The 27,783-nt window shown below is 41.6% G+C and overlaps 2 protein-coding genes across 7 annotated transcripts in view; one reads left to right on the top strand and one right to left on the bottom strand.

Moving 5' to 3' along the window:
• Positions 1-27,783, top strand: part of LOC307108733 (uncharacterized protein) — an 823,426-nt gene that overhangs the window by 2,202 nt on the left and 793,441 nt on the right. The gene's annotated exons all lie outside the window — the stretch shown is intronic.
• The window catches only part of LOC307114802 (uncharacterized protein), a gene marked incomplete at its 5' end in the record, with an annotated part of 91,755 nt that overhangs the window by 41,531 nt on the left and 22,441 nt on the right, over positions 1-27,783 (bottom strand). The window contains 2 exons of the mRNA XM_079797606.1: positions 11,063-11,241; positions 19,707-19,817. Coding sequence (XP_079653732.1) covers positions 11,063-11,241; positions 19,707-19,817 — 290 coding nt within the window. The remainder of the gene's footprint in view (positions 1-11,062; positions 11,242-19,706; positions 19,818-27,783) is intronic.

Genomic DNA, 27,783 nt, shown 5'->3' with positions numbered 1-27,783 from the left:
TTTGCTGATAACTGAATGGATGTGAATATCTCTTAAAAGTGGACATGGCCCCGCCTTCATCCCTGGGAATTCCAAGTACTGGGACCACTGAGGAAGGAAGCCATCTCAGGAAATTGGCTTTCTTCTGCTTTACACCCTGAACATACACTTTGCAGGTGGGATTTTGTAGGGGAAACAGCAGCAGGTGGTGGGAGAAAGCAAAAAAGGCTAAGAGGTGTACTCTGCCCTTTCTAAAATGTCCTTTTTTAAATTGGGACTTATGGATACAGGAGCGATAGCTCCAACAGGGTATCATCCTAAGAAATGAGGTCATCTAACGGCAGACAACATCACTATGTGTCCGTACATCCTCCTCACCCAGAATGTGCCGCGTGGTGCCTTGGCGTGGCCTTCTTATGGAATGTTACCCCAAGGTGGAGATTCATAGATCGCATAATCAGGATTTCAGGTGAACACCAGCCACCTGGTTTAAGTGCTGGATATGCTGTTGTCAATGATATAATCTTTATTTATCATTTCTGTATTTTGGAAAAGGAGGGGGTTGGTCTCAATTGTTTCTCAATCTCCTGAATTAACAAGAAATTTATGATTCAAAATACTATCCCTGGCGGTCCACGAAAAACCATCTGTGAGTAAGCTGCTCCACCTACTGGGCATCTCTTAAATGACAATGTAAGACTCCAATGAGGTGTTGAGACTTGGGAATGAACTATTGGAAACTTGGAGATCCTTTATTCCGTGGACACGTGCACATACTGACTCGTTCCATGCTTTCTGAGTGCCGCAAGCACTCTCTCATTGGCGGGGAATGCATTCACCCCATTCCTGTAAATTCAGTAAATGACGCTCACAGAGCTCACTTGGTTTTTACGTCCGCCTCTCTTTTGTGCTGCATCTTCTTCTGGGGCTGACTCAGTTAGGACGTGAGGACAAATGAGATGGGCATCCAGAGGAGGCTGATCCCTGGAGTAGACGCAGATGAGCAGAGTGAGCTCAAGCTCCTAGGGGTGAACCTGGGAAACGGGTTAGAGATGGAGGTTTCCAGGGGCAGGTGGTTTGTAGGTGGGCACAAAATGGGACAGAGGTACTGGGAAGGAAGCTTGGCATAATGGAAAGAAAGAACATGATCTTTTTAGCCAAGCAGACACGAGTTTAAATCTGTTCTCACTGACGAGCCATGTGACCACAGGCAGGGTATGTAGAAAAGGGTAAAGTGGGCCAAGGGGATAAAAAATAGTATTTGAGACTATGTGCTGGCCCTGGTTATATTATTAGTTTATATATGCTACTTCACTTCACCTGAAGTAGCATTCTGAATCTTATCAGGTAGATAATACCATGTCCCATTAAATGTTGGTGGCCCAATGTTTTTCTCATCCTACACTCTCTTCCCAAATAGTCTGAGCATGACTATTTGGCAGCCACTTAGATAATGAAAGTAGACTCCTGATTGCAGTGGATTAGGAAAGAAAGTGGAGGAAGATAGTATTAGACAACTCTTTCCAAGAGGTTGCCTTACAAAGGGGGAAGAAAGGTAGAAAGTTAGTCCCCAAAAATGTGCATTCAAGGCAGAATGGCTGAGACAATATGCTTTTAGACGGGAAAAAAGTAAGTTCCACACAAGACAAGTCAGAGCCAGGGAGGTCCACTCTCCCACTAAGAGGCCTGTATCCAGTGGGCCATTACTTCACAGCAGCATTTGACAACCATTGACCAATCTCACCTTTTTGAAACTCATTTCATCTCTGTCTGATGAGAACATAAGACTCCCTCGGTTTTCCTCTTGTCTCATTGGCTGTTCCTATTCAGCCTCTAAGGCCGGATCCTCTCCCCTGCACCAGATTTCTGACGGGCTCTGTCCTCATCCCCAAGTCTCTGACCTCAGCTCTCTTCTCTTGTAATCGACATTCTTCCTGGGTGACCTCAAGGCATATGGTGCCAACTCTATATGCAAATGATTAACACAGCCCTTGCCAGATCACTCCCCAGAGCTCCAGCATTCTGTCTCCTCCATATGGTCACCTGGAATCATGTTGGTAGCAAGCAGAGCCATAAGGTGTCATCAGAAATCAACTGCATTGATGCCTTACACTGCCATTCAAACCCATTCTGTGGGCCGGCTTTTCCTCTGCTTCTTGGATCAATTCTAGGGCAAGTCCCAGGAGTCACCCATTGTCTGGTAACTCTTAGTTTGCTTAAAGACGTAGTGTAAAATTACACTAGTCCCCCTTTACCTGTTGCTTCCCTTTCTGCGGTTTCAGTTATCTATGGTCAACTGAGATACGAAGCTATTAAATAAAAAGTTCCAGAATTAAATAATTTATAAGTTTGAAATTGGGGGTGCTCCGTTCTGAGTAGAGTGCTGAAATCTCCTACCTTCCTGCTCCATCCGGCCCATCTGTCCTATCCACACTTCTGCCTGTTAGTCACTTAGTAGCTGTCTCGTATCAGATCGACTGTCGTAGAATCATGGTGCTTGTGTTCAAGTTACCCTCATTCTATTTAATAATGGCCCAAACACAGGAGTAGGGATACTGGCAATTTGACATGCCAAAGAGAAACCATAAAAGTGATTCTTTTAAGTGCAAAGGTGAAAGTTCTCAACTTAATAAGGAAAGAAAAATATCGTATGGTGAGGTTGCTAAGATCTATGGTAAGAATAAAGCTTCCAGCCATGAAATTGTGAAGATGAAAAAAGAAATTCCTGCTAGTTTTGCTATTGCACCTCAAGCTGCAAAAAGTTACAGCTACAGTGCATTTTAAGTGCTTAGTTAAAATGGAAAAGGCATTAAATTTATGGGTGGAAGACATGAACCAAAAATGTGTTCTCGTTGATGGCAAGGTGTTGCGCCAGAAAGCACTGAGACTTCAGCAAGGGATCTCTGAAACGAGTGACACCAAGCCATTTACTAAGTAAGGGATGGTTACACAGACTCAGAACTAGGTTTGGTCTGAAAAATCAAAACCACATAAAAATGACTGGAGAGGCTGCCTCTGTGCTGCTGCTACCTTCCTGGCAGAGTTGCAGAAGGGAGTAGGGCTAGGTACGACCCTCGGTGTCAGGCATTCATAGGGTGTCCTGGGAGGAAGCCCCCGCGGGTCAGGGGAACCGTTCTATTCTAAGGTTGGGGTCTGTAGAGCTGGGTTGACCTTCAAAGCCCACACTCTATTCTACTTCACCCAGCCTCCATGTAGTTTTAGGGCTTTGCAGCTTTTAAAAGTGAATTGTTAGCATCTTGGCAACTTGGGGAAGGCATATCCTTCATTTGCCTTTCATAAAGGAGAGTAACACATCAACAGGTCTCACTTAGAAAAGGGGTTCAAGATCACATGACTCAAAGGAGTAATCGTATTTCATGCTTCACATTTTACTCTTTGTTCGAAATGAGGACTCTCACACTATTGTGTGCTGTTCAGCGCCTTGGACTCCTCCTCCAGCACAGCCACGGAAACAGGCTGTGACCATCAGAAGCCCTGAATAGAGGCAGTTATTGAAGGCATAACACTGCTTTCTTCTTTGAGCATCTGTGAAACCCAGTGTGTGAAGTGGCTCCCAGCCCCTGGTTCTCCCACACCCCCCCACATGTGGGTTCTTGCATACATAGGTTCACGGAACAAAACAAAACCGCCTTGTTCTGCTACAATGTACAGAGAATGTATCTTTTTGTTTTTAACCTGGTCCAACATTCAGTCTTAGCCTTCATAAAGTTCGGTTTCTCTGCGGGTACCTCTGGATTAGGTACCCAGCTCTTAGGATAGATGGCTTATGTATCCATTAGGTATTCCTCTTTTTCTGTACCTTTAACTTTTCTCTCTGCTTGATTCTACTCTTCAGCAGCATTCATACTTATACTGGTATCTTGCCCCTTAAAAACAACACTTCCCGCCTAAGATATTTCAGAGGCTTTTTATTGTGGTGAGAAGAACATACAAAACTCCTGTCACTGACCCAGGGCCCAGAGTTGCCTAACCCCGCCTTCCCTGCCCTCCCCCTTGTACTCTGAATTAGCCACACGGGGCTTTCTCCGAGTTCCTTACACTTCCCAAGCTTTTTTTCCAGTCCAGGGACTTCACACATGCTCTCTCTTCTTCCTGGAGAATGCTCAGCCCAACTTTCTGTCTGGCTAACTTTTATTCAAACTCCAGGCCTCGGTGGAAATAGTACATCTTCAAGAAGGAATTCATTAAATACGACTCCTTCTCTTAATTTATACTAGACCCTCTGTTTTACTCGTGTGCCAGTTGTCCACTTACTGCTTCTCAGCTCCAAGTTCAGCCCTGGATATGGGCTCTGCAGTTATGGATGGAACTCCTGTGCAGTAAGCATGGTGTTACGCTTTCTCAGTAGAGGGCAGTAGAGGAACATTTCAGGAGGAAGGGGCACTCCTGCTCTCTCCAGGTGCTCTGGGTGGGTCTGTAGCGTGGGAGGGTGGACATTTGGGGGTGCTCTGCCCCAGCCATGCACCCAAGAACACGCTGTCCCTGGAGACCTTGCAGCCCCAGTGTGGCCTGGTGATCGCCTTCCTGTGACCCTTCCCAGGTGGACGTCCTCTGCTCCAGGTCTCCTGCCAGCCCTGGTGCCTGAGAGCTCTGCTCGCTTCCCCTCTCCCCTAGGTCTGTCTGGCCTTCCTGACAGCACACCTCATGCTGCAGGCCTCCTGCCACACCGGCATCCCCACTCCTTTTACACACCCAGGCACCAGCTACCAGCTTCCGATTCCCTGCCTCACCCGTGCTCCAAAGGGTCCTGGGACTGCAGACTGGCTCTGACCCAGCAAACCAGTGAGTGGCCCTGCCATCCAGTGGTTGCACTGCATTTCCCAAGGAGATCTGAATCCTCAACCTTAGAGAGGGATTTCCTTTCTCTGATTGTCCTTCCTCGGGGACTCTCCCTTAGTACCATGCAGTTTTCTTATAGCCTATAGTTATTTTTTTTCCTCATAGTTTAATAATCCTATCTAATAAAAGAGTAATATGCAAATTAACCATCACTCTACGACAAAGATGGCGGTGCCCATAGCCACAAGATGGCGGCCCTCAGTCCTCTCAGCCCCACTGGAGTCCCCAAGTCCCAGCGGGTGCGGCCGCTGAGAGCGGGCAGCATGAGCAGCCTGGCAGAATGCTGCCCAGAGGTCCTCCTGACCCTTTATAAACAAAACAAAACAAAACAAAAACAAATTCACTCCCCATGGAGTGATCCCCCCACACACACTTGCAGCCTCAGGGTCTCAGCCTCAGAAGCGCCCGTGCCCCCACGGAGCGATCCCCTTCCAGCTGCAATCTCGGGGTCTCAGCCTCAGAACCTTGCGCGTCCCTGGCAAGTGATCCCACCCACACACACCTGCAGCCTCAGGGTCTCAGCCTCGGAACTTCCCTTGCCCCCAGACAAATGATTGGAGTGAGAGGAAAGGGGGGAGTTTTTTCTTCCCTAAATCAGGGAAGTTTTCTGTCATTATTTATTCAAACAGGTTTTCTATTCCTTCCTCAGTTTCCTCCTTTGGGCACCCCTATTATGCGGATGTTGTTTCATTTCGTGTTGTCCCCAAAGTTCCCTTAGGCTCTCCTCCTGTTTTTTAATTTTTTTTTCTAGATGCTGCTTTGCTTGGGTATTTTTTCCTACCTTGTCTTCTAGCTCACTGATGTGGTCCTCTGCTTTTTCTAGTCTACTGTTGATGCTTTCTATTGAGTTCTTTATAGCAGCAATGTCATTTTTCATTTCTTCTTGGTTCTTCTTCATTTTCTCTTGGTTCTTACTCATATTGTCGAATTTGTCTTCCATTCTTTTCAGCCACCTTATGACCATTTCTCTGAATTCTTTCTCTGACTGGTTGCTTGCCTCCATTTTGTTTACTTCCTTTTCTGTTGATGCCTCCTTTTCTTTCATATGTGGGCTGTTTCTTTGTCTCCCCATGGTCTCTCTTCTCTGGGTGTCTGGTTATGTAGTTCTCTCTCTCCTTTCCGTAGGCATAATCTGACCTTTTCTTGAGAAGGTGCAGAGTTCCTCTGAGTCAGTGTATTTGCGCTGCCTGAGATCCAGTGTTCCTGGGTTTGCAGTTGGTCCCTGGGTATTCTTTTTGTAGAGTTGCAGGATGTATAGGCTTCAGATAACAGCCACTCTCCACTTCAAGATGGCGTGGTCTCTGCGGTAGAGCCCGTCGCTCCGAGAGAGATTTCAGCAGCAGTGTAGGCTGCCCAGTTACGGGAGCCCGGTCCGGCAGTCCCCAACAGTCCCTTGGAGTATAGCTGACCCTCACCCACAAATATGCACTCCCATACGTCCACACACTCTTTTCTCATTCTCTCACTCACACACTATCTTGCAGTCTGCCTTCCCATCGGCAGCCATCTCCATCTTTTTCTTCAGATGATAGTGTGTTTCCCTATTCTTCGTCTTCTGGAAGCAAGACAGATTTAAGTACTGACAATTCTACCAACTGGAAAGTTAAGAGAAAGAGAGACAGAAAAGGAATAAAAGGAGAAAAGAAAGAAAGGACAAAAGATGAAACATCAAGAAAAAGAAAGATAAGGAAAAAAGGAGGAAACAACCACATGATATCACCTTTCCAAGGTCTCATGAAATTCCTGTTTAAGGATTTTATTTTATGACACTTTTAGTTTGGGTTTACATTTTTACTGGTTTGTCAAGACCATGGCAGGTACAATGTCCAATATGTTAAAGAAAAAACCCTATCTAATAAAGAGGGAATATGCAGGGGAGGGAAGTTGGGGATGACCGGGCTGGCAGGGGAGGGCAGTTGTGGGTGACCGGGCTGGCAGGGGAGGGCAGTTGGGGGTGATCGGGCTGGCAGGGGAGCAGTTAGGCATCGATCAGGCTGGCAGGGGAGTGGGTAGGGGGTGGTCAAGCTGGCAGGCAGGAACGGTTAGGGGCAATCAGGCAGGCAGGCAGGCAGGCGAGCAGTTGGGAGCCAGCAGTCCTGGATTGTGAGAGGGATGTCCGACTGCCGGTTTAGGCCCGATCCCAGCATTCGGACATCCCCCGAGAGGTCCCAGATTGGAGAGGGTGCAGGTGGGGCTGAGGGACATCCCTCCCCCCACCCAGTGCATGATTTTCGTGCACCAGGCCTCTAGTATTCTATATTAAACTTCACTTCTTTAAATCACTATGGGATTGTATTTCTTGTATCCAGACTGCTACAATGCTCTTCACCTACTAGTACTCTTTAATTTTACTTATGTACCAACCACAATTGCATATTTTTTTAAATACTCACCCTAAGATATTTTTTTATTGATTTTAGAAAGCGAGGAAGAGAAAGAGAGAGAAAGAGGAAAATACAGATATGAGAGAGAATCACTGATTGGTTGTTTCCAGTATGGGCCCTGACCGGCAATCGAACCCACAACCTAGGTATGTGCTCTGACCAGGAATTGAAACTGCCACCTTGGTGTATGGGATAATGCTCCAACAACTGAGCCACCCGGCCAGGGTCATAATTGAATATTTATTTGTGAATCCATTTCTTAATATTAGTCTCTTCTATGGAATTATAAGCACAAACAGGGCAGGTACAGTATCTGTTATTTTATGTGTGTGTTCCCAGTACTTAGCATAATGCCTGGTTCATAAAAAGCACTCAATACATATTTGTTGCATGAATAAATACTGTATGGCTGAGTTAGTTTTCTGCTAATTTATTCTGTTATGTTCTTATTATGCCTCATTAATTCTTCTTAGTCATTGCTATCTATTCTAAAGATCAGGCATAATGTGTTCTGGAATCTGTAGCACCACGAGGGATCTGATTTTGGCCCTTTAAAAACAGAATAAAGCTGTGTTTTTATATTTCACCATCTCCACATTAAAACCTATGTGGCAATGATGGTCACAACTGCAGTTACTCAAATAGTTTTTCCTTAGCTGTGTCCAAACTTACTGTAAGATCCACATTTCTTTTCCAAAGAGGACTAGAAGCAGTTAAAAAAAAATCTATTTTAATTCCTACCACTATACAACCACAGAACTAATTTTTCATGTGAATTTTACCCCCAGGATTCAAATACTCAAATCCCTACAGGGCCTAGTGGGTAGTTTATGTGACTGGGCTCAGAGTAAGGTAATGAGTAGTAGTAGGGATTATGGTAAGTTGGATAGTGCATGCGACACCTGAATGCATTTAATTAAAAATTTATAAAAATATTGTGCAAGCCAAACATAACACCTGCAGGCAGCACCAGTCCCGTGATTGCCATCTGGCAAACCCAGGTATAAAACACTGACTCCAGGAACCATTCTGACTTTCAAGAACCAGGAATTTTAATATATGGGGTGCTTGACAAAAGGTTGCTTTTATGGATTTATTTTACTGAGGAAGGCCATTAAAGAAAAGCCAGCATCTACTGCTGTCACTATTTCATAAGAGAAAGCAAAAAGAACAAAATCTCAGGATAAAGAACCATGGAAGAAAAACTGGCAAGCTTTGCTTTTGCCTCCCGGTTTTTTTTCTTCTGACTATAGATGGAAATAAACTCTGTTGTGGGACTCAGCCAGGTTACAAGTCAGGTCTATCATAACTACCTTGAAAGCTTAAGAAAGAACACCTGGTTTCCAGGACCCACTCGGGAGGTAAGAGAGAAGGAGACGGTTTGCGTGTGCACTTTGGAAAACTCTCCAGGGGCTTCTGAAGCACACCGAGATCGGACACTTCTGGTCTGTTCCCCTCTAATACTCAGAATACCGAGAACACGGCCGAACCATCATTTCTCATTCTGATTACAGAGAATCTTATTTTCCCGCACTGGAGGGAGACAAAGTTTTTCCAAAGTAGCTGTGCAGCTCACATAGCCACGAAAGGCAGACAAATCCTAGTCTGTGTCACAGATAAGTGAGAAATAATCACAGAACAGAAAGTCTTCACAAGGATTCAATATGCAAAATTACTCCTCACTTTAAAATCTGTGTTGATTTCTTTATTGATATACTAGTGGCCCGGTGCATGAATTTCTGCACATTGAAAGGAAATTAATTAGAAGAAATATTTTAATATCGCTATTCGCCCTTTCTCTATAATGGAAGTGTCAACCAAATTCATGATCGACAATGACATATCGAAACACACGCGTGCGATTGGTGCCAGCGAGAGCTTTATATGTATCGCACATGTGTGAGTCAACTTAGCCTTTTATAGATATAGAATAAACTTGTGTAATTAGACCTGCTTTCTGATGTAGCTAAACTTTTTCCAGCCCAGTGAAGCACCCCAACTTCTCTTTCAGGTAATTGTCAGCAACATAGCAATAAATATCAACATGAAGCAGGTTATTATTGTAGATCACTCAGGGAGAACAAAGGGTAAAATATTTAACTGCAGCAGTGTTTGACCATAGTCTGCACAATGAGAAAACCTGAAGTCATTTTCAAGGTCCACCATTTCCTTCTTCTTTTCAGTCAGGTCAAGTTTATAAGCTTTCTAAATTTCTGTTTTCTGGCTAATGAAAAGAAAATAGGATTCCACCAAGTCTCCTATCTACCTACTCCAGGACTTCTGTGAGGATCAATTGAGATGAGGCATGGGAAAACGCTTCATAGACATTTGGTTAAAGTGTAAAATGTTTCCACCTGTGTCCTGGGCTGACGAAACTGCAAGGGGACTAGTCATCACTAGGTAGATGAATCCAGGCATTGCTATGTGACATCATTACCTGGCACCCACAGCCACGTTTCTGGGCTGGGCTGTGGGCCGCATTTTGCACCATGGGGTCTCAGCAGCATCAGCTGCAATTTGGTGGGCTATCGCTCCGGGGTGGTGACGGGGCCTGTGTCCCACTTGGGGGAAGCCGAGTGTTGCTTTGTGGACCCGGGGCCGTTTCTCTGTGCGCATCATGACAGCTCCTCTATTGAGCATCTGGCCCCTGGTGGTCAGTGCGTGTCATAGCAACTGGTCGGAAGGTGGGAAGGACACTTAGCATATTAGCCTTTTATATAGATAGATTCCTTTCTTTGTTCTAGAAAGAATTAAGGTCATTCAAAGTACACACACACACACACACACACACACACACACTTATATATAACAAAAAAAGAAGCTTAAAATGAAGAAACTAGGGCAGTGGAAATAAAGGCAGAAATAATAAGATTGTGTCATGAAAAGGTAAACAACCCAAACTCCTGTCTCTAACACTTGTTAACAGAGGGTCACAAACATGGTTTGGAGTGAGGCCAGCAGGGCCGGAGACACGGGAAGAGTGGCCCTTGTTGAACTGGACAGTTCCCGTGCTCCCTAGGAGAGGGGGCCGCTATTTAGCTTCCACCAAATGTCGTTAAGGAATTTTTCAGGCGAATTTGGAAACTGGGATTTCTATATGAAGTCTCTGAATTTTATGTTTGCATCATATTAAAATCATTAAACACCGTACTGCATCGGGCTAAGAAAACACATCTGCTGACAAGACACAGCCTGCAGGTTGTTCCTCAGAATTGCTCTCTAGAATCACCTGAAGTGCTTTCCCCAGACCAACAGGCCCAGGCTACATCCTTAACTGACAGAACGAGAAACCTCTGGGAGGAGGACCGGCTTTGCATCCTTGGAGAACATTCCCCAGATGAGTCCAGCCTTCACCTATAGTTAGAAATCACTGCACTAATGAAATCTGGGGGATGAAACAAGGTGTTCCAGGTGGCTTTCTTGGGGATCAGCTTCCAAAGCCTTGCTAACAACAGTCACTGTAACCTGGGGAACAGTGCCCAGGCACGCGGTCTAGCGGGATATTGGCCGCGCTTTGCCTTAACCCACCTTGATTTCTCTAAGGTACGAAGTATGCAGTTTGGTTCTTATTTTCTTGGCTTGATAAGGAAGTATTCACAGAGGAACTGAAAATAGGAATAAAGGAGATAGAAACGTATGCCAACCTCGATTTATGCGGCAGCAGAGAAAATAAATTACAACGCTCTGACCCTGTGGAGAAGTTTTGGAAGTCACAGAACAGAACACGGTTTCCAGAATCCTAGCACCTTGCAAGACAATGCATTGGTCATGGACTGACTGCACTTCCAAGGGTTTCTTGTGCTCACCCATGCCAACCCTTACACCTGCCCTCAACTTACCTTCTTATGTCTGTAATAGTGGAGGCAGCCGTCATGCTTCAGCACAAACCACCTCTTCCTCCAACCCTTCACGAAGCCAGAGTGAGTCCTCTTATGCAGGTAGCCGCGGCAGGTGGGCCGAGGGGTATTGGGACAGCGGCTGATGTCAGATCCCACCACCAGAGTCAGGATGTCTGGGCCTAGGGGAATGAATTTGGGAGGGTTCAGTGGCTGAATCTTTCAATCAGCTGGAAGGATTGCTGCTTTTCAGGGGGGAAAAATGGATGAAAAAGAGGTTATAGTTTTCATAAATGAAATAGAATCCCATGATTGGAATGAGTCAGCATTCTTTAGTAATTCAGTCCCTCGCATTGGAGAGGAAAATGAAAGCTGGGGAGGTAAAGTGACTTTTGTGAGGCCTTGCCACGCACAAGGGATTGAATCAGATGTGGGACCCAGGTGTCCTGACTTCTGGTGCAGAACTCTCTCTATTCAACCATCAGCCTTGTTGGGTCTGGTCATGAATCACTCAAGTCTGTTCCTTCTGACTGTCTGTAACAGCATCAAGCGAAATCTTTAACGTATTTTGATTTGCATCCTAAGAAGGAAAATAGGTGATGGTTTGGCTTTCCTATCTTACTTTTATTCAATGAGCCTCCTTGACCTGGGTTAGCTAAAGGGAGGATCTAAGCCACTGCTAATATTCCTGTCACCAATATTATCTCTGGCCAAAATCAATGCCAAACCTTTGAACTTGGAAGTAGACAGCAATTCTACCAAACTTAGTGCTGAGGATTGGACCCTGAGCTTCCGGGTGCATGTCCTCGCCTTCTCCAGAGTGCCTTCCTTCCAGCCTGGACCTCCTTTCCGATAGGATCAGGATGGTGCATAGCTTAGGGGAAATTGTCCCTGTCCCTGGTAATATGCGATCACTGTTTACCAACTGCTTTGATGCTGCCAGCATGGACACAGACTTGCATCATACGCCCACCTCTTGATGCCTCAGGAAAATTCTCTGAATGTCATTCAGACAGACAGCAACCCTGACAAGTTTTGAAGACTGCAAACGGGGTATGGCTTCATTTACAATTCCTCTGAGAGGCAGGCCACATCCCGGAAGGGGGACATTTGGCCTTGGCCGTGCTGACTTCATCATGATGTCTGACATTGAGATTACTGATCTTTAGAGCTGTTTATGGAAATGGGGGTCAGTGAGGAGACTCCTCTTACACAAATGACAAGCTCCAACCCGGGGATCATTCACACGGCCCTGAAAATAAACGTTTGTCCCAGAAAGGCTGACATAGTCTTAACTTTAGCAGCACACAAAGCACTTTGGTAATTAAATAACTCTGCGTGTCAAGATAATCCTTCATTGCCATGTAAATACATTTTAATTTATTGAACTGCCCTTAAGCTCCTGTCAAAAACACATCCAGAAAAATTAGCAGAAATGCTCCAGGTTGACCGGCAGCTACAAATGTCTTTGTCTTTGGACTTCAGTCCCCAAAGAGCTGCACTCCTGGACTAACGTGCCTCATTGACACATCTGCCAACTTATTTATGTGCTGCTGCAGTGGGCTGCCCTGGAGGTCATTTTCCTCTTGCTTACACAGACTGCATGTGGGTTTCTCTGATGCCGATCAGGCTAAGCTTGAGCTTCAGCCAGCCATCAACACGACTCGGTGCACCAAAAACATTCTCTCGGGGGCAAGGATGCAAATGGTCCTGCTGCAGCATGGTGCCATCTATTAAAGGAACGTTTTTCATGTTCAGAGTTAGGACGTGATCCTGATGCACAGGGAGCTGTTGAGTTCCAAACAGCTGCTGGGTGATGGTGGTGCTATCCTCTGCAGATTCCATCAGGGGCCAGGGGACCTAGGCGTTCACAGAGACTTTAGACTTTAGATGTCCTCTCCAAATTAGATTATTTATGTAGTTACTATAGTGTGTGTGTGTGTGTGTGTGTGTGTGTGTGTGTGTGTAAACTCAATGTAACGTACAAACAATTAAAACCTCCTGGTTTTATTATTATTTATCTATTAATTTACTGGGACCGTAAAATATTAAAATGTCCCAGTTCAGGGCTTCTCAGACTAAAGGCAGATGCAAATTACCTGGTGGGTCTGTTGCAATGCATGTCCTCATTCAGGTCTGGGACGAGGCCTAGGATTTTGCATTTGTAACAGGCTCTCAGGTAATGTCAGACCACAGTTTGAGTAGCAAGTCCCCAGGCATCTCTCAGTTGCTGAGAGGCTCTGCTCATAAACAGAGCTTTATTACCAACCACCACGCTTCTTCCTTTCCTTGACTATGATTTAGTTTCCCCTGCATGCTTTCATTTTCAGCCCCAATATTTTGCAACCACGAAATTATTAGTTTTTCCATGGATTACTTCTTTCTCTAAGTATCTCTCCGCCCTAGAGAAAGAACACATATAACCATTGCCTTCTATTAGACATCCCAGAAATCTTGCTTGCTGTGTGCAGGTGGGTGGGAGGAAGGATACGGGAAGATGAATGGCTTGAGGTGAAATAGTCAAGGGAACTATTCATGTGATGAGAGTTTGAAAATCATGTCTTTAACAAATACAGCTCTTTGGTGATGTCCTTAAAAAGAAAAAAGTCTCTAGCAAACTCCCATTCCCTAGCACTTGGGCCTAGAATTTTGGAAGTAAGGAATTGTGGGTGAGGTTATTTACAGCTACAGGAGAGAGAAAAGTGACTTCTTTTTCTAATTCACACTTGCTCCTTGCATCACTGTCTTCCCATTATGCCACCGAACTTAAACCGTGTCAGAGTCGCACCTCTGTTGTCAGACAAACTCCAGCACCCCTGCAGGCGCAGGAGAGGGACCTGCCAGACAGGCGCTGTCCCTCGGGGCTGCTCGGTGGGCGGGCACTGGGTGCAGCTGCCACGGTCCGCCCCACGGGCTCCCTGCCTTGTTTTCAGTGAAGCCTGCTCACAGTGAAACAAGGAGCCCTCAGACTCCAAGGGCTTCCAGGGCCGTGACGCTTTATTGTTTTCCTTTCCTTTCCTTCTTTCTAGCCTTTCCCCTTGAGCATTAAACCTTCTATGTGAGTCTGCAAGTAACTAGGTCTATAAAAACCCAAACTAGAGCATATGAGGGACTTAATTAGGTCAAGATTCACATGGAACTCTGGTCATTCTGGGTGTGATACTGAATGCTTTCTTAAATCTGTTCTGGGTTTCCCAGCAGCAACATTAAGGTAATTTGTACAAGTGGGTGTGATTAGTAGTATTTTTGAATAGAATTATTATTCAATTACTTTTATTTTTATATTATAATTTTCTGTAATATATATTACTATATTATTCTATGATTATTATTGGCTAGAATTATTAGTTCAATAGAATTACTGAAAAATTGACCTTATAACAGACAGTGGACCCCCTTTCTAATGCAAGTCTAGGGAGATATGGTAACACCTGCACTGGAAGCTAACAAAACAGACTCCTGACCTATGGCTGTAACCCTCTGGCCATGCCTCCCCGATGCCAATGCCGCACTGTGTACTGATGCTGAGCCGGCTGTGAAAGAACCACCAGGGAGAGCTGATTAAAATGACAACGTGCAGGCCACCACCAGGAGCTCTGTACTTGAAAGAGTGTCTCTGGTGAGTCTCACATACAGTGAGCTATATGATTTATGTTTTGAGAAAAGTGATTTAATGTTTATAAGTCTAAATGCATGGGAAGGAAACTGTACCGAAATATATAGTGGCCAAAATGATATCAGTTAGACTCAAGAAGTTTAGGCAAACAGATACAACAGGCAAGCAGAAACATTTGGATTTTTATTTTATTTATTTTTGATTTTTAAATAAGCCTCTTTTTAATGGATGCTTAAATATATATTTCAAGATTTGTACACATCCAATGAGTTTAACAAAAGGCTCTGTCAGTTGTTTTATGAATATTGCTTTTTTTCAGATAAGTTGGTGACTTTCTCTCACAGAGAGGACACCCAAAAGCTTGTCTCAAATGTTGTGTTCCAGAAACACCCTGACCAGTTTATAGGCTTGCTAACAAAATCAAACCTGTGAAGCACTACATAAAACGAACTTATTCCTATTATTTTTCCCTTTTCTCATCCTCTTTTTAGTTTCTTCTCACAGACCCACTGCATCTCAATAGTCCAGTTTTGCTTTTGCTTTTGCCTTCCTTCACCATACTGCCTATAAATTTTAGAATGTGGGTGGAGGTAAAATTGTGTATGGGTGGGTCCCTGCTCGGGAGGTGTTCATCTGTCACTCTTGAACTTGGGTACAGACCGCCCAGCCCATCATGACACTCAGGTTGTTGCACACAATTGTCTTTGGGATGAAGCTCCCTTTTGTATTATTTTTTATTTTCTCCCTCTGTTCCTAACTTTCCTCCAACATTCTGCTCCTCACAGTAGGCACTCATAGAGCATAGGACTGTGGGCACACTCTTTTGTGTATGTCATTTTATTTTACATAAATGATATTGTGCCAATTTCTCTCTCTCTCTCTCTCTCTCTCTCTCTCTCTCTCTCTCTCTCTCTCTCTCTCTCTCTCAACTCAAAACCATTTCTAAAGGATCTATCCATGATGCTAAATGCTCATCTCCTTTATTGTTTCAAAGTGTGGCATAGAAGTCCAAGTACGTTACATATCCATGGGTCAACCAGACTTCCTCGAAATATTCTCTACCACACAGAACATTGCATTGAATGTCCTTGTATTTGTCCTATCAGCAGTTTCTTTGGGCTTTTAAACCCAGAAGTGCAATCTAGTGCAAAAGATTGATAAGGTACTTTACTAGATGTTGCCAGATTGCTCTTTGAAATGCCTATGGCCTAACAAGAGTGCATGAGGGTTCTCATTTCTTCATATCCTTACCAAAGTTGGCTATCATATCATTTATAATCTCCCCCTCTAATCTGGTGGATCTAAAATGTCATCTTGTTAACTTGGATTTCTTTCACCACTAACCAAGTTAATTCTCCCACAATTTATTTTATTGTCCACCTTTGTATATGGTATAAAGTATAAGGTAGCATACTTATAGTTCTGTATAAAAATGATGTACTAAAATTTGTCCTTTTCTCATTGTTTTGTGATGATACATTTATCATACATCAAGTTTTAATAAATATTTAGTTTGTTTTAGTGTGTTTCTAAGCTTTCTAATTCATTCTATCCCACTTGTGATTTTCTGTGACAGTACCACTTTTTATTTATTATTATTATGGTTTTGTAATGTACCTTAATATCTTGTATAAAAAGTTTCTTTGCCGCCCTAACTGGTTTGGCTCAGTGGATAGAGCATCGGCCTGCGGACTGAAGGGTCGATTCTGGTCTAGGGCATGTACCTTGGTTGCGAGCACATCCCCAGTAGGGGGTGTGCAGGAGGCAGCTGATTGATGTTTCTAACTCTCTAGCTCTCTCCCTTCCTCTCTGTAAAAAATCAATAAAATATATTAAAAAAAAGTTTCTTTGCCGTTGCTTGCCCCATTCTTTTGTATATATTTGTAGACATGTATATATTTGAGGATAACTTTGACAAGCTACTCAAATATGTTTAATAAAATTTAATTATTAATTTGGGGAGAATTAATATCTTTACAATTTTTCCACCTATAAAGATACTGTACATCTCCAGGTACTTATGTCTTCTTTTATGTATTTTGGTCAAGTTGTACATATTTTTTTCATAAAATTCGTGTGCATTCCTTATTAAATTAATTCTTTTCTACCTTGTAGTTTTCTTTTGCTATTTTTAATCATATCTTAGTGTCCTTTCTTCTTCTTCTTCTTTTTGGTTATTACTGGTGTAGGTGAACACTACTGATTTTTATAAGGAGATCTTGGTTTGGTCAATATTTCCCTTATTCATTCTAAGCATTAGTCTATTGATTTTGTTATAATTATATAATCTGAAAATAATAATGGTTTTATTTCTTTCCTTCTAGACAATACACTTTTATTTCTCTTTTTTGTATTATTGGATAAGTCAGGACCTTTGATATTAGATACACAGAGGTTGCTAAAATTGGCATTATTCTTCTCAATCTCAAAAGAAATGTGTCCAAAGTTTCTCTATTAAAAGTTTTGTTGTTGTGTACATTCTTTTATATACTTTTTCTTTTCATGGTTAGATTTTTGGTAGATTCCCTTTACAAAGCTATGAAAAGAAACTTCTATTCCTATTGTTTAGAGAATTTTAAATAAATTTGCTGAACTTTATTACATGATTTTTTATTCTATTGAAATAGTCATGTGATGTTTTTTCTTTAGTCCATTAATGTGATGAATTGTGTTAAAATATTTTCTTATGATAAGCCATCTTTATTTTAAACCTGACTTGATTATGATGCATTATGTGTAATTTGAGTAAACAGCTTGATTCAGATATCTACTCTTTGTTCTTACACTTCATAAGTAAAATAGATATTTTATTTTTTATCGTATATTTATCTGGTTCTGGAATCAAAGTTATAGTAATCTTATAAAATGAGCCAAGAAGCATTCTCTCGTTCCCTTTTTCTGGAAAAAACTCTATAGAATAGGAATTACTTATTCTTTGAAAGTTAAATAAATTTCATTTATAAAAGGGACTGGTATTTTGGGCTTTTGTATGGTGGATGGAATAGGATGGAAATTTATTGTAGTATGTACCAATTTTCTATCTATTCTTGCACTTACTTTGGCACCATGAATGTTTTTGGAAAATATTTTTATCTATCCAGTTTTCAGATTTATTGTTATATAGTTCAAAGTAGTATTTAATTATTTTTAAAACTATTTTTCTATTGTTTCTTTTTTTATTTTGTTTATTTGCATTTTTTCTTTTTATTATTTCTCAGTTAGAGATGTGCGGGAGAGGAAGCCCGAGAAAGGAATAATCATCTCCCTAATCCAGCTGGGCTGACGTGCCACCTTATGTTTCCACCTGTCCACAACAGGTGCTTCTGTTTGTCTGGCTTTCAGTGGTAGGGAATTGACCACTGAGCCCATAGGGGAGGAAAACACTGATAAAGGGTCCCCTAGCTATGCCCCACATGAGGCATTCAGCCCTCTTCTGCTCTTGGCTGTAGATCCCACTCCTCCGAACATCCACAATGACATTGTCTTCTCAAAAGTTTCTTACTGTCCTCACTTTCGAACATCAGATCTACAATTTGCCTTTCTGCTTCTGAAGCATCTCCACTGTTGGGTTTGAGAAGGATTGGAGACATAGGGAGGTTCCCCGAGGGTGAGTGTTTTCTTGGGGAAGGAAAACCAAGGTATGGTGGAAGCCAGAACATAGCAGCAGGTAAATCCATCCTACAAATAGCTGCCAGGAACAGCACAAGCGAGGGTGTTAGATTTAGCTCTTCTCTCAGTATCAATGTTAGTTCATCATCTTTTAGAAATCTGAAAACCTTCCATTCAAGTTTTAGAGATGTTCCATTAACTGATATAGTGAGGCCGAATGGTTCAGTATTATAAAGAACATTAAACTTCTTGGGGGAAAAGAAAATAAATCCTACAAGTATAAGTATTACTAAAATTAGGTTTTATTTAACTCAAAAAATAATCATTTGTGACAAAGAACCTAGGAACAGGTAAAGCCAAATATAATGGGATAAAATTCCCATATTGTATGGGATGCTACCAATTCATTCGTACAGTCATTACCATATTATCTTAATTTCTCATCTGCACATGTAGGACTCACAAGTAGTTGTGCACATGTGAACTGATCGTGTCCTTGGGTTCCTGGTGCACCTAGTACATGACAACTCCTTCAGAGTTAGCCAAATACTAAGCTAAATTCTTTCTTTAAAAAAGTCCAGAATAGCTTATCAGGACGCAACATTTGTTAGTGATTTTTTGCACTAGAGAAGTCTCTTGCTGTTGCTAACCCCCAGGCATAATGGCATCATGCAAAAGGGCAAGTGATGTAGCTTAGCAAGTGGCACCTGTGGCCTATCTCAAATGCTCCCATTTTAATATCACTGTCTGATAATATGCTCCAGGAGCAGGGAGGGATGCATGCAGCCTTTGGGAAGCCAGGCATGGGGCACCTCACCAAGTAAGCCGATGATGGAATAAAGCAATTGCCAGTTGCATGCTTTCAGGTCTGTGTGGAGGTAAGGATTTGTAACTTCACACCAAAGGAAGTAACTTGGTTTGCAGAGAGGAAGATGGTATTAGCTTTCCCACAAAGTTTAATGTGAGTGAGTACAAGGGTACGGGGCATGTGTTATTGTTCTCTCGGTTCCATCCGTGAAAGAATTGCTTTAAGGGCAGGCTTCAAGTGGCCCTAGGAAAATCTGTAAAAGCTTTAAGTTGTAATTTCTTCATTCCTCTCTCTCTCTTTTTTAATTTCAACTCTGAGTCTCTTAACTCTAACAACTGATGGAAAAAAGGAAGAAAAGAGAAAGGAAGAAAGAGACAATAGAGGGAGGGAATTGAAGGAAATATGTTGGTATTAAATAGAGCACATTTGGCTTACTGCCATTTTCTGGTTTCACTATTGTGGCTGGCCATTGATACAGAAGGAGCATGGGCAGAGATGTGATTTTATTCATATGAAAAAATTATGTTGCCTCTCCCACCTGTTCGAACTCCCTGGTGAAGTGCGGCTCTGTGCTTCCTCGGATTAACTGTTGAGTCTGTGGCTCGCCCACCTACCTTTCCTCGCAAGGTGCACAGCTTCTGCGTGCTCCACACTGCTGACCTCGGTGCCATTGACAGCCAGCACCACGTCTCCGATCTGCAGTCCAGCTTCCTCAGCCGCGCTGTCTGCGAGAAGACAGACAACAAGGGCCTCATTGAGGCAGGGTCCCAAATTGAGTGCCCTGCTGTTTGTCCTCTTTTTAAAAAGCTCTTTCTCTAAAGGGCCTTTCTTTCCAACTTTTAAACAATTGACTGTGTCATTAATAGGAAGGAGAAAGCTGTCCTCGCAGCCTCCCTTTCATTTCCTGGACCCGGTTTCTTTGCACATTCAGCCAGGCATCTACGTGGCCTCTTTGCAATATAATAGCAGCTGCTCAGAAACTCATCTATTCATCCACCAGAAGGTTGAACCGCGAGTTCTCATTCCTTCATTGCTGCTAGGTCTCTTTGTAACCCTGAGAAAATCACTTAACCTCAATATCTTCATCTATAAAGAGGAGGGTGGGGGCAGCGCTTCGCTGCAGGATTGTTGAGGGAACAAGTAATTGAAATACTTATGAAGTTGTGGCAAAAACAGATCTTGGAGTAGTCAGAGAAAAAAAAAAAGAAAGAAAGAAAGAGCTGCTTTTGCTTTCATTGTATAGGCTCCGTTCTGAAAGGAAACCAAAAATAGCCTGAGCCTTAGGATTTAGGCTTTGAAAGGTGGGGAGGACCTATCCAGAGGCTATTTATTTTATCCCCTGGTTTTCTAGCATCTGCACTTCCTGTAACATACCTAATATTTTCTAGGGGTGAGAGAGGGCTTAATAAGCCATTTTAAGGTTAATTCATTTTTAATAAGATCTTCCATATATTTAACCAAGATTCCTTCACCAGCAGTTTTCTATCTACTTTTTCTTCTTCACTTCAGTGTGAACCCGTTTCCTTTGTCTCAGCTCTCAGTGCCGCATGCATGTGCACGGTTCATGGACGTGCGGAGTATTGTGCAGAATCACCAGGCTGTCATTATCTAGGTTGTCATAACCCTCCTCAAAGACTTTGAATCTTAGAGCATGACTCAACTGGTGAGGTAACATGACTTTGAATATTTTTAGAAACAATCACAATTTGTCTACATCTATTTACAATGCGATAGGGAAGGTCTTTGCTGCTTGGATAAGCAACGGCCAATCAATGTGGAAATGTAAGCGAAGAATAACATTTAATATATCCATTAATTTACATAATGCCATCCTTGTAATGAATTGAAATGGTATGGTATGGCTTATCATTGAAATGAATTCCTCTATAGTTTTAAAGGACTCAGAGGACTTGTTATGTCAATGCCTTCTAAATCAAATTCTAAAATGACAATATAGGTCCAGAATGACTTTTTTTTAAAAAATCGATTTTTGTGTCCCCTAGGGCACCAAATATTAAGTCCTATATGGTGGTTGCCCATAAAACACATATTGAATGAATGAATGGCCCAAAAGTATGCCTTTAAGGGGTTTAGGATTCCACTGGGGATGAAAAGATAATGCACAATGAAAAAGAAAAGTAATTTGCAACACAGTGAGTGGTAAGTGTAAAGTAAGTAACAAAGACAATGGGTCCTGTGAAACATCAGAAAAGGGAATTCTCATTCCCATTTCAAGTGGTTAAGAAATGCTTTCCAGAGGAAGTGGAACTAGATTCTCCACAGTGGGGAGTAATGAGGAGGTCGGGGTGGCAAAGACTGCTGGGTGTTCACAAAATGAATTTCTCTTCTATCTGCTCACAGTTGGACAGCTTTTCTCTTACTCTTTTGCAATTGGATAGGCAATATGATTGAGTTCTAGCCAAAAGAATGTGGATAGAAGTGATGTATGCCACTGCTAGGCCTGACCCATAAAAACATCTCAGGGACCATCCTTCATACTCCTTTCCCATCTGCTTGCCAGATGCAGATAACTTCAAGGCCCTAGGGGATGATACCACTCAACAACAACAGAAGAAAACAGAACACCTGGATCTTGAAACATTGTGTAGGTCAAAGTCAGCATTCAATCAAGAACATCCACATTGGACTATTAACGCAAGTGACTAATGAGCATTTATTCTCTTAACCCATTCATATATTTTTGTTTCCAAAGCTAGCATAACCTCAATCAGCAAGCCAAGAAATAGAAGTTTTCTGAGCAAAGGTACACAAGCAGAATGTTTTAAGACATGCCAAAAAGTGACTCAGATCAACTGCAGCAGAGGTTGTGGGTAGGTAGGGTGAGTGTGGAGGAGAAGATTGAAAAGTTAGGCAGTGTGTAAAGGATCTTCCATGTGAGGATGAAGAATTTGTACTTGATCCTTCAATAATAGCCATTAAAGTTTGTGAGCAGAAAATAGATATGCAGTGGCTTTCAGAAGATTAATTTAGAATAGGAAGAGATTAAATTAAGAAGATCAGCAAATATGTTATCATCAGAATTAAAACAGGCCTGTAATGGGACTCTGGGAATACAAACTGGAAATGAATGGAAGGTGTAAAATGCCGGCATAGGACCTAAACCACTTCATTGCACTCATTTGCATATCTGCCTTTCTATACCTAATGGACAATGAATACCTCAAGAGCAAGTAAAAATTTATCTGTCTTTCTATCATCTATCTATCTATCTATCTATCTATCTATCTATCTATCTATCATCTATCTATCTATCTATCTATCTATCTATCTATCACCTATCTGCCTCTATCTATCTATCTATCTATCTATCTATCTATCTATCTATCTATCTTCTATCTATGTGTTTCTCATGTCTAGTATAATCTCTGGCACATGGTAGGGACATTTAAAAAGTTGGCTAAACATGTGTGTTTTTTGGTAATACTAAGATAACCATGGAAGAGAAAATGGAAATGTTTATTGAGCTGATAGAAAAATATCTTTGAAACCCAGGATATGTGATGGGTCTGAGAAATGGATTCAGAATGTATGAAGAAAGGGACAAGTGTAAGGAGAGAAATGCAGGGTATTGAGGACAAAACCTTGATGAATAATCACCTTTAAGGAGAGGAGGGAAAGAGGAGGCAAAGAGGAACATAGAGATGGAGCAGATGGATCCCAGAGAACATGGAAGCAAGAATATAAGATCAGTGAAGGCAAGAGAAGAATTTCAAGATGGAGAAAATGGTCTGCAGTTCTACAGTGACACCACAGAACATCCCATAGAAATAGCCTTTTAAATTCCAGTCTATTCAAGAAGTCAAGAACAAGAATCTATGAAAAGTGATTAAATCTGGAGATGGGAAAGTAAATGATAAAGAATTTTAAGGGGTATGAGGAAAGTGGAAGAAAAATGTTTGAGCTATTTGTGCTGGTCAATACTTGCTAAATAGTTGACTAGATAAAGTCATAAGCTACTATAATCAAAGGTGTAAGTGTCTGATAACACATCTTGACTCCTAAGTAAACTCTGCCTTTAAACAATAATTTTTGACCTGAGGGCTCCATCAATACGGAAATAATTCATTTTTAACACCTTTGAGATTTAATTCCCATACCATATATTTCACCCATTTAAAGTATATAATTAAATGGTTTTTACTATGTTCTTGGAATTGTGCTACCATCACCACAATATAATTTTAGAACATTTTTGCTACCCTAGAAAGAAACTCTCTAACCAATAGCTGTCACTCTCTATTTCCTCCAACCTCTTGGCTGCAGGCAACCACTTATCTATTTTTTCTCTCTATGGATTTGCCTATTACGGACATTTCATATAAGTGAAGTCATTCAATATGTCGTCTTTTGTGTTTGGCTTCATTTAATTAGCAAACTATTTTTAAGATTCATCCGCATATATTACATTTATTTTAATTGCTGAATAAATATTTTATTGTAAGGATATAGTACATTTTTTTATGCATCATCAGTAGATGGGAATTTGTATTGTTTCCATTTTTTGGATAAAGAATGCTGCTATGGAAATTGGTGTACAAGTTTTCTTGTGGACATACGTTTTTATTTGTCTTAGGTATATATCCGTGAGTGGAACTGGGAGTCAAATGGTAACTATGCTTAACTTCTTGAGATGCGGTCATACTGTTTTCCCAAATGGCTGCACCATTTCACATTCCCATTGGTATTGCATACATGTTCTGGATTTCTCCACGTTCTTGCCAAGAATTGTTGCTTTTGACTTTTTGATGATAGCCACCCTAGTGAGTGTGAAGTGGCATTTCACTGTGGTTGTCATTTGCATTTCCCTGATGACTGTTGGACATTTTTTATGTGCTTAATGGCTATGTGTACATTTTCTTTGGAGAAATGTCTACTCAAATATTTTACTCATTTAAAAATTGTTACAGTATTTATCTTTGTATTTTTGAGTTATGAGAGTAAAAAGGATTCTTGTTTGTAAAGGTATTATTATTTTTGATAGTTTGTTTTTAGCTTTAAAGATAGATGGTACCTATCGTGTCCCATTTTGCAATGCAACTTACAAATTCTCCCTATCTACAAAAAAATGGTAGGAATTTACCCGGCAATATACCATACAGATGCTTGCCCTACTTGGTCTTGGGTGCAGCTAGAAGTGTGTATCCTACATTACACAGGAAGGAATGACATGGTGGAAAAACAAGACCATTGTTTTCTAAGTTTGTTTCTCCAAAAGGATACTTGACTAAATAGTTCTGGGTTTGTAAAAAGTTAAATGCTGAGCTACTCCATCCTTTCATGCTTATTTACATACAAAGCAGAATCTGAAAACCTTATAATTTAAAACAGGGGCTTGTCCTTTTCATTTAAAAAAATTGTACTACAACAGTAGCATTTTAATTCTAGAGCTTCCAGAAAGATGGGCCTGTCCACAATTTCCTCTATGGTTTGTCCATCCCTAAATGTATAGTTTTCTTTTCAAGTTTGCTTGGTATCAGAGTTGGAACATCTGGTTCTTTTGTTTATGCCAACAGATCGCACAAGCATTTAGTCTTTCATAGAAAATGTTCATGCAAATGCCAGCTGGGTGTGGGCAATTAGTTATGTAAGCTACACGCAAGCTCCCTCTCTGTATACTTATGGATAATCACTTCCATCCCACCTACACATCTCCCGCTTTATCTTTTTATCTTCAGTGTGTAATTAAGCCTCTCTAGTGCATCCAGAACAATGTTTTGTGGTGTGAATGAGATTCTCAGAAGTGCTGAAAATATGTGTAATTTTGAAGTCCCTCAACCGCTCATTTAGTAGATTTGACTAGACAATGGGTTTCGGAGGTTGTGCTTAAGAAACGTTTTAAAAAAGAAGTAGACTCAGCAGCTACATGAATCCCTGCCAGGGCAGCACTTTCTGATATTGAATAAAATCCTAGGTTAACTATGTATTGTACCATTTCTGCTACAGTAGACACGCTTCAGCTTTTCCTATTACAAAACCTCAAGGCCTCCTAAATACGGTCATTTGCAATCCAAACATTTTTATTTGTTTCGTATTTGAATGGATGAGATACAGTTAACTATTTCAGTTGAACAGTTGCAAAGGTATCAAAAATTAAAGAGATCATAACATTTTATGAAACTGCATTTAGTTATTTTATCTAGAATGACAGGCACAGAGTCAAGTCTGTTGAGGTTTTGGATATTTTGCAAAAATCTGCTAAACTTATAAAGTCAGACCTATTTGATTTTTTTAGAAAAAGGGGCAGTCATTTATTTTCTTTATGAATTAGTTTATTTCTTTATTTAAGAAATAAAGTCAGAGGTAGAAAGAGGAGAGTAGGCAAAAGGGGAAAAGGGAAGAGAAGAGAAAAAATGGCAAGAGGAAGAGGGGGAGAGAAGAAAGTGGAGTGGGAAGATGAGAAACATCAGTGAATACATTCCCCATGAATAAACATTTATTTCCTGAAAGCTAGATGTCTTTTAAAAATGCAGTGACAAAACCGGAAGCCACTTTATGATAAAAAGTTGCTTGTCTTTGTGTCTATAAAGAAGTAATTCCACAATTGTTTTTTGTTCTTGTTAATTTGAAGGGCACTAAGGTTGAAGGGCCAAGTAAGGTTGACCCTGGACAAAATTTGCAATCTTTATCGTTTGTCACCTGAGTTCTGTCACCATGTTCCAATTCTACCCTTTCCGCACTTATTTGGGGTTCATTCTTCCACCCCCAAATCCCACCTACATTTGGGTAAATTTCCTCCCTTTCCCTTCCCTGAATAAGAAAATTATTTGTTAAGTCATCATTTACATATTTGACTAACTGATTAAACTTTAATTGAAATTTATTCATTTCAAAGTAAAAATATATCCATGCATTTGAATTTTGACATCTAACTCAGAATAAAAGGCTTTTTTTCCCTGAAAAAAATAATTTTCACGGAAAATTTGCTTTCTATAAGTATTTTAGAATCTAATTAAAGGAAATTTACCACAAAAGCAAAAACTAAAACAGCTACTTTACTAGAATTTTAATTGGGATTACATCTATAGATCAACTTAAGGAAGAATTGACATCTTTACACATTAAGATTTACAAATGGTACACATGTTTTTTTCTGCCATTAATTTATATGTTCTTAAATTTCTTTCTATATTTTGTTATTTTCAAACTAGTATTTGTCACACCTTTCTTGGAATTGTTCCAAACAATTTTCTCCTGCTTGCCGAGGGCTTTCTATTCACACCCTCCATAGAGGTGTTGGATCTACACTGCCAACATACACCTTCAAGAGATGGGATGTGAGAGTTGTAATTGAGTGAAAGTCTTCAACTGCCACACTTTCTGATCATCGCACCTCACAATAGGCTACATCCTCCCCAGGAAGGTACCGTTTATGGCCTGTGAGTGCGTCGGAGAGGGTCCTAGAGCCAAGCTGTTTCTGGCCGTTGCGGGACCTCGCTCAGGGACACTCTGCTGTGGAGCTCCCTATCAGTCTGTCTCAGAATTTCTCAGAGCTGCATTGCAGTCTGAGGTTCTTTCTACCCAATCCTGCTTCCCTCCCTCTCTCTTTTCACAGGTGCCAGGCCTGAATTATGGGCTGAAGCCTTTTCTGTGCACTTAATTACTACTTTGATATTATAAATAAGTAAATTTCCTTCTTTATAAACATCAATGAGTGTGAAATAGATATCCAGGTTACTTAGTACATAGATAATCCCCTCATGATTAAAGGAGACTAAGCTCTATAGGATTACACAAAATCTGTGCCATTGAGCGCCTGGCAAAAGTGATACCCTGTAAAATGTTTCCTTAGGCAGGCCCTAAAACTAGAAAACAGCTTCTTTGCTGCTCCAGGAATATCTCACATTCTATCTAGATACTCAGTATTTCTTTCCTTCATTCCCATGAACCAAGAATTGATTAGAAAATTCTGTTCATATAAAGAATAGTGGTTGTCTGGGCACATTGTTTCCTACCCACTATTGTCACCTATGACTGAAATGCTGGGCTAGGAGGCACCAATTCCATATACTGCATCTTCCATCCCTGCTACTGGAGCTGAGTAGCCACCCGCTTCTTTACAGATAGGAGAGCTGACTCTCAGTTAGAACCACAGAGCACACAGCAGAGGAATACCTGAATGCTGACAGGCCAAGGAAAGTGCAATGCTACCCTGGTGATAAGGGCGCCAGAGGAGGGACTAGAGCACCAGGACAAAGCAGGACCGGTCCTAAACCTCCTGAACGGCACTCCTTCCTTCCTCTCTGCCCCATGCTTCCCCCGCTCTTAGGTACCCAGGGCTCGTTCTGTCACTCAACAAGCATTTTGGGGCATCTACTCTGTTGCTTTTGGGATACTGCACAAATTATTGAGGATAAAATAATGTGTAAGATAGAGTTTCTGACCTTGGGAAACTCACAGTCCAGACAAATACTGAAATGTCAATAAGAAACCTTCTAGTGGCCCTGGGCCTCCCTCTGTGATAATCTCATTAAGCCTCATCTAATGCATCATGTTGGTGTGGACTCCTTTATTTTATACTAGAGGCCCAGTGCATGGATTCATGCACTTGTGGGATCCCTTGGCTTGGCCTGCGCCCTCTCCCAATCTGGGACCCCTAGGGGGATGTCGGACTCCCGGTTTTGGCCCGATCCCTGCAGACCAGGCCAAGGGACCCCACTGGTGTATGAATCT

This window comes from Cnephaeus nilssonii (assembly GCF_951640355.1).
Source record: "Cnephaeus nilssonii genome assembly, chromosome: 2".
Taxonomy (NCBI): domain Eukaryota; kingdom Metazoa; phylum Chordata; class Mammalia; order Chiroptera; family Vespertilionidae; genus Cnephaeus; species Cnephaeus nilssonii.
The sequence above is the reverse complement of the archived record's forward strand: the minus strand, read 5'-3'. Positions and strand labels throughout refer to the sequence as shown.